Genomic DNA, 12,116 nt, shown 5'->3' on the forward strand with positions numbered 1-12,116 from the left:
CTTTGTCTGATCAGTGGTCAGTCCGTCATATCACTACTTTAAGAACGCAAATATTAAATGAGAGAAATCTTTTGGTCTCTGTTCAACCGCTGTCCATGGTGCTGAATGGTGGCTGTAAATTCGCCTGTTAAACAAACCCAAAACATCCCATGAAAATATTTTCCCTTTGTGTCTTAACATTGAAATACAGCATTGCAGTGTTGATTACGGCAGGAAGTTGAACATTTTATCACAGTAGTTGTTTATTTGTAATATTCCAAATCAACTCACGGCGTCGCTACTTACTCGCAGATATGAGGAGGTTGATTTCTCCACCCACTGCAAAAGGAGTGATTCCAGCATTAACGCCAGAGCTGCCATTGTTGCAGGAGCGGCGTCCCTTATTTTTGCAATTACATTTCAATTCTTTCAGCAACGAGGAAAATGTACATGTCCGTGTCTTCTTTTGGGGAAAATACAATGGACATCAAGGGACTATCTTTGGTGACTTTTATCTGCAGCTTTGTTGTCTTCGTCCACATCACCACTGCAGACCTCAGCTATTCTGCTCCGGAGGAGATGAGACCCGGATCCATTGTTGGAAATATTGCCAAGGATCTCGGGCTGGAAGTGGGGAAATTGTTCACTCGTAAAGCTCGTATTGATACCGAGGAAAGCTATCAGCACTACTGCGACATTGATCTAAAAACAGGAAATTTTGTCATCAGGGAAAAGATTGACCGAGAGGAGCTGTGCGGGGAAAAGGTTTCATGTATGCTGAAATTCGAATTAGTCCTGGAGAGTCCTTTGGAGCTGCACCGCATTTCACTGCTCATCCAGGATGTAAACGACAATTCACCAATTTTTCCGAAGGATACAATAAAACTGGAAATACGAGAATCGGCCGACAAAGGAGCTCGATATCGTGTTAACGAAGCACATGACGCTGACATCGGACAAAATACGGTGAAACAATACAGTTTGCAAAAGAATGATCATTTTGTTTTATCTGTTCGAGATGATGCTGATGGATCTAAGAACGTCGAGTTGGTGTTAGACAAAGAGCTAGACCGTGAAGAGGAACACGACTTAAATTTTGTGCTGACTGCTGTAGATGGTGGTAATCCACAAAGATCAGGCACAACCAGTGTCCACGTGACTGTGCTGGACGCTAATGATAACTCCCCAGTGTTTGACCAAGCCCTTTACAAAGCCAGTCTACCTGAAACCTCTGCCATTGACACTGTAGTCGTCAGAGTAAGTGCCAGTGATGCAGACGAGGGAGTGAACGGGGAGGTGACGTATGACTTTAGCCGCATTTCAGAAAGGGCAAAGAAGGTTTTCTCCCTGAACAGCAAAACTGGAGAGATAAAAGTCATAGGGCCACTTGATTTCGAGAGTAATTCTAAATATGAAATGCGCATCGATGCCAAAGATGGTTATGGGCTTTCATCTGATTCCAAAGTGATGATTGATGTTACTGATGTGAATGACAACGCTCCAGTGATATATCTGAAATCCTTGATGAATCCGATTCCTGAGAATGTGTCACCTGGTACAGAGGTGGGCATCATTAACGTGCAGGACAGAGACTCTGAGAGTAACGGACAGGTGCGCTGCTCCATTCAGCAAAACGTCCCCTTTAAGTTGGTTCCTTCTATTAAAAACTATTATTCTCTGGTGAGCACAGGACAACTGGACCGTGAGGTCGTGTCTGATTACAATATTACAATCAGTGCCATTGACGAGGGCTCTCCACCTCTGTCCTCGTCTAAAAGTGTTCAGTTATCTGTAGCAGACATCAACGACAACCCACCTGTGTTTGAGGAGCAGTCGTACAGCGCATATGTGACAGAAAACAACAAACCTGGCTCCACTTTATGTTCCGTTGCTGCTCGAGACCCCGACTGGAGACAAAACGGTACAGTGATTTATTCTGTGTTAGCTGGTGAGGTGAACGGTGCCCCGGTGTCGTCCTATGTGTCTGTTAACGGAGACACGGGTGTGATCCACGCTGTGAGGTCGTTTGATTATGAGCAGTTGAGGAGTTTCAAAGTCCACGTGATGGCCCGAGACAACGGTTCTCCTCCGCTGAGCAGCAACGTGACCATCAGTGTGTTCATATCGGATGTGAATGACAACAGTCCTCAGATCCTGTACCCCGGTCCGGAGGGCAACTCGTTCATGACCGAGCTGGTCCCCAAAGCTGCACACGGAGGCTCTCTGGTGTCCAAAGTAATCGCGGTGGACGCGGACTCCGGCCAGAACGCCTGGCTGTCCTATCAGATCGTGAAATCCACTGATCCGGGACTTTTCAGTATCGGTGTCCACAGCGGAGAGATCAGGACACAGCGGGACATTTCTGAATCTGACAGCATGAAACAGAACCTTGTTGTGTCAGTGAAAGATAACGGACAGCCCTCTCTGTCTGCCACCTGTTCCATGTATTTACTTATTTCTGATAACTTGGCGGAGGTGCCAGAACTGAAGGACATTTCTTATGATGAGAAGAATTCCAAGCTGACCTCTTATCTGATCATCGCTCTGGTGTCAGTGTCCACGTTTTTTCTGACCTTCATCATCATCATCCTGGGTGTGAGGTTTTGTCGCAGGAGAAAGCCGAGACTGTTGTTTGATGGAGCAGTTGCCATCCCGAGCGCTTATCTCCCTCCTAATTACGCAGATGTTGACGGCACAGGAACTTTACGCAGCACTTACAACTATGACGCGTACCTGACAACAGGATCTCGAACCAGTGACTTCAAGTTCGTGAGTTCTTACAATGACAACACACTGCCAGCTGACCAGACTCTGAGGAAAAGTCCGACAGACTTTGTTGATGCGTTCGGAGGTTGTGATGGTTCTCCTGAGGTAGGAACATCAAACATGTAATCCATTATTTTTTTCTGAGGTAGGAACACCCTAATGATCCAGCCAATCCCATTACAGCTATAATTTACATTCTCCTTTCTTATATTTTTTAAAACGACGATCTTAGAAAATGTATCACGAGTTTCAGCTCAATTTGAGTTGCATAAACTTGTGTGACAACACACTACCTGCTGACAAGACTGAAAAACGTCCAACAGACTGAAGCATAAAGCCTGGTGAGAATGTTTCATTTGACACGAGCATGAATACATGGCTTTACAAAAAGTTATTCTCCGTTGTGTTGAATCACTGTGATGGATATTATTCTGTTCCTGACCCGTTTTTGTTTTCACCAAAATCACTTTCCCCAAATAGTACAAATCATTCATTAAGTGAAGAATCCCTCATGCTTCATGAGTTTGCAGACAATGTGACGGATATTATTGAATTGGCTTAGCCTGTTTTTATTCAAACCACCAGTCCACCAGTAAATCAGAGAATTTTGTGAAAATAAAGGTTTGGCTTACGACATTTACCACCTCAGTTTCGTGTCATGGTCCGTCGCTGTCCACGGTCCTGAGCACACCGGACGACCGAGAAGTTTCGTCCGCTGTCTTTCTTTAAATCATTCTGTTATTGAATCACACCTTGGTTCTTTACCTACAGAAAATACATGTAAAACTTTTTTTTCTGTCTTTCAACTTTGTGTGGTTGGTTTTGCTCACTAAAGTTATATCTAGTTAAACAATTATCAAAGTCAAGTACTCTGGTTGATTTGGGAGAACATTATGCATTTGGATGTACACGTGACTAGAAAGCGAGAAAAGTCATGCATTGCAGTTGTATCCAAGTCGTAAAATTCTACCTCTCTGTCCTGTAGTTTTTACATGTTGTTTCTGCGTCAGATAAGTGGTTTGTAACTCTGTTGTGACTTTTTACGCTGTTGTTTCCAATTGTGTTGAATTTTATTACAACATATTGTAAGTTAATTCAAATAACATAGTTTTTGCTCAAGCGCATATATAAAGGAGAGACACAGAATTATAGCAGCACTTGATAATGTCATGCTGTCCAGTTAAATAGCATCCAAACGCACTGTCTGAAGACATGCAATAGAATTGAGTGGACGCCACAAAAACATAATTGACTGAAAGCCTATTATTTATGGAAGGACTTTCGGATTGCATTGCGTTATATCACAGGGTTTTTTGTACTTTTGTGGCCCTGCAGTGTGCATCCCCCCTTCTGTCTGAGGTGAAGTCTCGTAAGATGGATTGAGCTGAAGTGTACTGAAAACATGCAGGGTAACTGTATTTTGTAATCTTTCTGACATGCTGTAAGTGTCGCTGTCTACCAATCGAAAAGTGTAATGGGCTGTATGTGAAACCGTCGAGCGTCTCCACCCACACTTTTCCTGCTCATTGTTTGCCAAACCAGTATCTGTCTTCAGTCGCTCACAGATGTACACATTCCTGTGTCGTTGTGAGGAATACTAACCACGTCACGATTATTTCTGATGTATTTTGATTGCTGAAGGATGGAGTGTGATGGATTACATGTCAACCTTTTCCGCGGCCTATTTGTTTTGCTTTTTGCGTTGCAGTCCTATGGCGATGTGAGCTATTCTTTCCCAGAAGAAATGAAACGCGGATCAGTGATTGGAAATATAGCCAAGGATCTTGGGCTTCAAACAGGCAGACTGCCACCTCGGAAGGCTCGAATTGTCCTCGAAGGAAACCGTAAGCGTTATTGTGAGATAAAGGTTGATACCGGAGAACTTGTCGTTGCTGATCGGATTGACCGAGAGGAGCTTTGTGGGTCGAAGATTTCATGTATTTTGAAATGTGAATTGGTCCTTGAGGATCCCCTCGAATCGCACCGGATATCTTTGCAAATTCAGGATGTAAATGACAACCCCCCGGTTTTTGTGAAGGATGCCATTAAACTGGAAATAAGAGAATCAGCTCCCAAAGGCTCTCGCTATAGAATAAATGCGGCACGCGATGCAGACATTGCACAAAACGCTGTGCAAAACTACATTTTACAGAAAAACAATTATTTTGCTCTGAACGTATTAACTAATTCTGTCGGTGCAAAATACAGTGAGATGATTTTAGATCGAGAATTAGATCGCGAAGAACAACAAGAGGTGACGCTACTGCTGACAGCTTTAGATGGTGGCAACCCGCAGAGATCAGGCACCGCAGTCATACAAATCACTGTGCTGGATGCTAATGATAACGCCCCAGTCTTCAGCCAGGCCGTGTATGAGGCTACTCTACCTGAAAACTCTCCCGTAGAGACTTTAGTGCTGACGGTGAGTGCTACTGATGCAGATGAAGGCGTGAATGGTAAAGTAACATATGAATTCAGTGGAATAAGCGATATTGCAAAACAGATATTTTCATTAAATGAAAATACTGGAGAAATTACAGTAGCAAAAAATGTTGACTATGAAGAGGAAACAAAATTCGAAATGCTAATTGAAGGCAAAGATGGCTATGGCCTTTCCTCAGAAACAAAGGTGGTCATAGATATAACTGACGTTAATGACAATGCCCCAGTAATATATATTAATTCATTAGCAAACCCCATCCCAGAGAACGTGTCACCTGGTACAGAGGTGGGCATCATTAACGTGCAGGACAGAGACTCTGAGAGTAACGGACAGGTGCGCTGCTCCATTCAGCAAAAGGTCCCTTTTAAGTTGGTTCCTTCTATTAAAAACTATTATTCTCTGGTGAGCACAGGACAACTGGACCGTGAGGTCGTGTCTGATTACAACATTACAATCAGTGCCACTGACGAGGGCTCTCCACCTCTGTCCTCGTCTAAAAGTGTTCAGTTATCTGTAGCAGACATCAACGACAACCCACCTGTGTTTGAGGAGCAGTCGTACAGCGCATATGTGACAGAAAACAACAAACCTGGCTCCACTTTATGTTCCGTTGCTGCTCGAGACCCCGACTGGAGACAAAACGGTACAGTGATTTATTCTGTGTTAGCTGGTGAGGTGAACGGTGCCCCGGTGTCGTCCTATGTGTCTGTTAACGGAGACACGGGTGTGATCCACGCTGTGAGGTCGTTTGATTATGAGCAGTTGAGGAGTTTCAAAGTCCACGTGATGGCCCGAGACAACGGTTCTCCTCCGCTGAGCAGCAACGTGACCGTCAGTGTGTTCATATCGGATGTGAATGACAACAGTCCTCAGATCCTGTACCCCGGTCCGGAGGGCAACTCGTTCATGACGGAGCTGGTCCCCAAAGCTGCCCACGGAGGCTCTCTGGTGTCCAAAGTGATCGCGGTGGACGCGGACTCCGGCCAGAACGCCTGGCTGTCCTATCAGATCGTGAAATCCACTGATCCGGGACTTTTCAGTATCGGTGTCCACAGCGGAGAGATCAGGACGCAGCGGGACATTTCTGAATCTGACAGCATGAAACAGAACCTTGTTGTGTCCGTGAAAGATAACGGACAGCCCTCTCTGTCTGCCACCTGTTCCATGTATTTACTTATTTCTGATAACTTGGCTGAGATGCCAGAACTGAAGGACATTTCTTATGATGAGAAGAATTCCAAGCTGACCTCTTATCTGATCATCGCTCTGGTGTCAGTGTCCACGTTTTTTCTGACCTTCATCATCATCACCCTGGGTGTGAGGTTTTGTCGCAGGAGAAAGCCGAGACTGTTGTTTGATGGAGCAGTTGCCATCCCGAGCGCTTATCTCCCTCCTAATTACGCAGATGTTGACGGCACAGGAACTTTACGCAGCACTTACAATTATGACGCGTACCTGACAACAGGATCTCGAACCAGTGACTTCAAGTTCGTAAGTTCTTACAATGACAACACACTGCCTGCTGACCAGACTCTGAGGAAAAGTCCGACAGACTTTGCTGAGGTGTTTCAAGATTCTCTGGATCCTCTAGAGGTAGGCGCACATGCTATTTGTTAGCGCAGTCAAATTTCTCATTTTTTAGCTTTCTTTCTTTTTTTTTAAAAAAACACACAATTAAGTTTGTTACCTATTTATTTTGAGGAAAACTGATACAGAACAACAAGAATGCACATCAGAACTTTTCCCCTAAATTGCTTTTTTAAAAAAAACAAACAAAACAAAACGCATAAAAGTTGAATCATTTAGTTTTCTTTGAAAATGCTCGATACATCTTTCCAGGTTTATGATGCTTTTGATCTCTGTCGACACAGAAATAAAGCAATTTTCATAAATATAAGACAGTTTTCCTGCCAACAGTTGTAGTTCCACATTTATGATATCAACCGCATGTTTTCAACATTGAATCGGAATGTCAGACTGCTTCCCACATTTTCACTTAACTTTACTGTTGAATGTAAGTTGCTCTGCTAGAATTGTTTCATATGCGCACCACAAGTCCGAGATTGGGCCGGCACTGAAGTTTGCTGCTGTTATGTACGGGGCCAGCTGCACAGCAATATTCTAAATTGGGTGCTGCTAGCGCCAAAAACTTTTCCGGAGACCGGTGATTGGCGTGAAGACCGCATTGTTCCATTACCCCTGGCCTGGAGTGAAAAACGGATTAACTAATAGTAGCAAGTGGATTGGGCTTCGCAAGCCAGTTTGGTTTGTCATTGATCATCATCATTGGTCAGCTCCCTCTTGGTCTTAGCAGCTAATGCCGCCAACCATGTCTTTTTCAGACCCTCTGCACGAGTGTTTTACATACGAATTAGTCCACCATGTTCAGAAAAAGAAAAAACAAAAAAAACAAAAAAAACACATTTGAAAATTCCTTTCTTGTCCAATGTGCGCTCTGGTACATTTTAGGTGTTAGATTGCAATTTGGTATCTATCCATGGTGCTGAAACGACTCAGCCTTGACAGATCCCCACTGTCGTCACTGCTGAGCAATAAAAGCAGTTGAATAGAGGAACACACACACACACACACACACACACACACACACACACACACACACACACACACACACACACACACACAGACAGGCATTTACAAGGAAGTGCTTCTCTCTACATTTGATTGGTCATTTATTTATGTTTGGATCTGACTGCAGCCTGGAATATGTTGTTTTTGTCTTTGTCATCAGAGTACTCAGTTATTCAAGCCTTTTGTAATACTTAGAATTTGCTCACAGTGTCGCTGTCTACTAGCTTTACATAATAGGGTTACATTACGTTGCCCTCTCCACTTGCACATTTCCAGATCCCTGCAGATTGTTCGTCGGTTAAGGCAGAAATTTCGCACCGTTTATAAGCGGACGTGTACTTGTTTTCCGTAGAGGATTTCAGCTTACTGGTGATTTTTATTTTTCAAGTCTTGGTTGTGGTAGATTCGGACGTGCTCCAACAGGAAAATGGAACACAAAGCATTTTCAGCGCTCGGCCTGCTTCTGGGAGTATTTTTTCTGGCGCCGCAAACCGTCTGCGGAGATGTGACTTATTCTTTTCCAGAGGAGATGAAACGCGGAACAGTTGTTGGAAATATAGCGAAAGATATAGGAATTGAGGTCGGCAAACTTGATGCTCGTAAGGCTCGTATTGATGCAGACGGGAACAGCAAACGGTACTGTGACATTAACCTGAGAACTGGAGATATCTTTGTTTCCGACAGGATTGATAGAGAGGGGCTTTGTGGGAAAAGGGCATCTTGCGTTTTAAAACAAGAACTTGTTTTAGAGAGCCCTTTAGAGCTGCACCGCATCAATGTTCACGTTCAAGACATCAACGACAATTCTCCACAGTTTAAAAAGAATACAATTAAATTCGAAATGAGTGAATCCGCTTCTATAGGGAGTCGCTATCGTTTAGATGAGGCCCACGATGCAGATGTTGGACAAAACGCTATCCAGGGTTATAGTATCGAGGCAAACGAAAACTTCAAATTGAATGTTATTTCAAAAAATGGGGGCGGAAAATACAGTGAGTTAATCTTAGAGAAGGAGTTGGATAGAGAACAACAGCAGGAGCTAACGATTGTGCTTGTGGCAACAGACGGAGGCACGCCTCAGAGATCAGGTAGTGCAGTCATTCACGTCGCTGTGCTGGATGCTAATGACAACGCTCCGGTATTTAGCCAGACAGTCTATAAAGCCAGTGTGCCTGAAAACTCTCCTGTAGACACTGTAGTGGTCACGGTGAGCGCAACTGATGAAGACGAGGGAGTCAATGGGGAGGTGACATATGAATTTGATCACATTTCAGATGAAAGCAATAACGTATTTTCTCTTGATCAGACAACTGGTGAAGTGAAAGTAAGTGGATCAATAGATTATGAGGCGCTCTCCACCTATGAAATGCAAATTACAGCCAAGGATGGTCTTGGATTAGTGTCATCTTCTATATTGATAATTGATATCACAGATGTTAATGACAACGCCCCCATTACGTTTATTAAGTCACTGACTAACCCCATACCCGAGAACGTGTCACCTGGTACAGAGGTGGGCATCATTAACGTGCAGGACAGAGACTCTGAGAGTAACGGACAGGTGCGCTGCTCCATTCAGCAAAAGGTCCCTTTTAAGTTGGTTCCTTCTATTAAAAACTATTATTCTCTGGTGAGCACAGGACAACTGGACCGTGAGGTCGTGTCTGATTACAACATTACAATCAGTGCCACTGACGAGGGCTCTCCACCTCTGTCCTCGTCTAAAAGTGTTCAGTTATCTGTAGCAGACATCAACGACAACCCACCTGTGTTTGAGGAGCAGTCGTACAGCGCATATGTGACAGAAAACAACAAACCTGGCTCCACCTTATGTTCCGTTGCTGCTCGAGACCCCGACTGGAGACAAAACGGTACAGTGATTTATTCTGTGTTAGCTGGTGAGGTGAACGGTGCCCCGGTGTCGTCCTATGTGTCTGTTAACGGAGACACGGGTGTGATCCACGCTGTGACGTCGTTTGATTATGAGCAGTTGAGGAGTTTCAAAGTCCACGTGATGGCCCGAGACAACGGTTCTCCTCCGCTGAGCAGCAACGTGACCGTCAGTGTGTTCATATCGGATGTGAATGACAACAGTCCTCAGATCCTGTACCCCGGTCCGGAGGGCAACTCGTTCATGACCGAGCTGGTCCCCAAAGCTGCACACGGAGGCTCTCTTGTGTCCAAAGTGATCGCGGTGGACGCGGACTCCGGCCAGAACGCCTGGCTGTCCTATCAGATCGTGAAATCCACTGATCCGGGACTTTTCAGTATCGGTGTCCACAGCGGAGAGATCAGGACGCAGCGGGACATTTCTGAATCTGACAGCATGAAACAGAACCTTGTTGTGTCCGTGAAAGATAACGGACAGCCCTCTCTGTCTGCCACCTGTTCCATGTATTTACTTATTTCTGATAACTTGGCTGAGGTGCCAGAACTGAAGGACATTTCTTATGATGAGAAGAATTCCAAGCTGACCTCTTATCTGATCATCGCTCTGGTGTCAGTGTCCACGTTTTTTCTGACCTTCATCATCATCACCCTGGGTGTGAGGTTTTGTCGCAGGAGAAAGCCGAGACTGTTGTTTGATGGAGCAGTTGCCATCCCGAGCGCTTATCTCCCTCCTAATTACGCAGATGTTGACGGCACAGGAACTTTACGCAGCACTTACAATTATGACGCGTACCTGACAACAGGATCTCGAACCAGTGACTTCAAGTTCGTAAGTTCTTACAATGACAACACACTGCCTGCTGACCAGACTCTGAGGAAAAGTCCGACAGACTTTGCTGATGCGTTTGGATGTTGTGATTCTTCTCCTGAGGTAGGAACATCAAACATGTCATCCATTATTTTTTCAGAAAAATGGCTACTCACTCTTTCAGATTTTGGACTGGCAGTGTTGTAATTCATTTTCGGAATAATTACTTTTTAAAATATCTTTGAAACAATCGCACTCTAGCTTTGTGTCAGGTCCATGTTGATCATTAACCTTCAGAAAAAGTTGATATCAGGAAAAAGTGGGTGCGACAAGTGTGTTGTTTGTCCTCCTCATTGTTTCCATTACCAGTTATGCTGGTAATGCTACAAGCTTATATGAGTGAATGATTGGTCATTAGATGCGTTTTGTGGGCATTGTGCAGTAGTCGTCCATAGTTTCCTTTGGGTCCATCTTTGTAGCATTTTCGGACTTGAATACATTTGAAAAAAAAAAAATGTTATTGAGGTTTAAATAATGGCACATTTGTTCACTCATTTTTTTTTTTTATTCCCAAAGAAGGTTTAGTTTTTGCAGCGATTGTAGACCAGTCAAATATGCACTTTTAGCAATTGAATCCTTTTAAATTGTTGATAATTTCTTTGCTTTTGCACCCCAATGTGTCTTTCGAGGAAAAGTTTAAATGTGTTTCATTGCTTGTTGTGGGTAAGATTTTTCTGATCAACTCTTTCTTTCCTTGTTCATGGGAAATAAGCAATACCTTGTAAATCATATTATGGCCTATCCTTTAGGTGTTGTCATTTGTCATTCATGTTGTACATCTACTTCCTTTTCGTATGGTAGAACTACATGCACTTCAAATGTGACCAGTCTTTTTACATAACAAGTCCTTCATCGTTTATATATTAATCTTCATATTTCCTCTCTCAGATAATATACTATCTCTTTTCTGTTTTCCTAGTGTATATTTCACTTCCTGGTGTTCCAATGATTATGAATTTGCTTCCAGTAGTGGTTGCATTTTGCTGTGAAGTCTAGCTGTTTGCCCAACTTGTTAAGTATGGTAAATACCGAGAACCCGATGTAAGATTTTAATGGTGTTGAGCACAGCGATTAGTATCCTGCAATGAAGTCAAAGTTTGTTCTTATTGTGCTCTGAATAATTTGTGAAATTTTCCTTTTCATTCGTCTCTACACAGTAGTGATGTGTCAAACAAGGCATTCTCGCTCATGATGCTTGAATCATTCCTTGAAATTTTTAAGCGGTTTAGTTCATCACTTCATTCACTATTTGAGTGTTTTTGAGGATTTGTCATAAGATGTTGTTTTGCTTAAGTCCACAAACATAAGCTACTTTGTGGCCAAATGAGGTTTCTGGTTAGCTGTCATACCTTTTCAAGTAACATATACGCAAATAGATATATTCATTGAACACTCAATTGTATTGATACTTTATTTTTGGAAAAGGATAGAAATGTTAGTCTTTTTGATCACCCTTAAAAAGAAATGCTTAATTTGAGGTACCCTGGTGAAATGATGCTCTTATTTTAGAAATGCCCTTTAATGTATGTTTGATCGTCTTAACATGTCTCAAGACATTTCACTACGTCGTTTCCACTGTGA

The 12,116-nt window shown here is 43.3% G+C and overlaps 3 protein-coding genes across 3 annotated transcripts in view; all 3 read left to right on the forward strand.

Annotated features, from left to right (window-relative positions):
- The first annotated feature begins 459 nt into the window (after nt 1-459).
- LOC121611210 (protocadherin beta-15-like) lies at nt 460-2,871 on the forward strand. The gene has a single exon (XM_041943645.1). The coding sequence runs from the start codon at nt 460-462 to the stop codon at nt 2,869-2,871; it is 2,412 nt and encodes an 803-aa protein (XP_041799579.1).
- A 2,455-nt stretch (nt 2,872-5,326) lies between these two features.
- LOC121612068 (protocadherin gamma-A12-like) lies at nt 5,327-6,805 on the forward strand. The gene has a single exon (XM_041944812.1). It carries the CDS (start codon nt 5,327-5,329, stop codon nt 6,803-6,805), a length of 1,479 nt encoding a protein of 492 aa, XP_041800746.1.
- Nucleotides 6,806-8,164: 1,359 nt separating this feature from the next.
- LOC121611202 (protocadherin gamma-C5-like) overlaps nt 8,165-12,116 on the forward strand; it is a 214,934-nt gene continuing 210,982 nt past the window's right edge. Inside the window, exon 1 of the mRNA XM_041943635.1 lies at nt 8,165-10,598. Within this exon, the coding sequence (XP_041799569.1) occupies nt 8,205-10,598 (2,394 nt within the window). The 5' untranslated portion in view covers nt 8,165-8,204. The remainder of the gene's footprint in view (nt 10,599-12,116) is intronic.

This window comes from Chelmon rostratus, chromosome 9 (assembly GCF_017976325.1).
Source record: "Chelmon rostratus isolate fCheRos1 chromosome 9, fCheRos1.pri, whole genome shotgun sequence".
In the NCBI taxonomy this organism is placed as follows: Eukaryota; Metazoa; Chordata; class Actinopteri; order Chaetodontiformes; family Chaetodontidae; genus Chelmon; species Chelmon rostratus.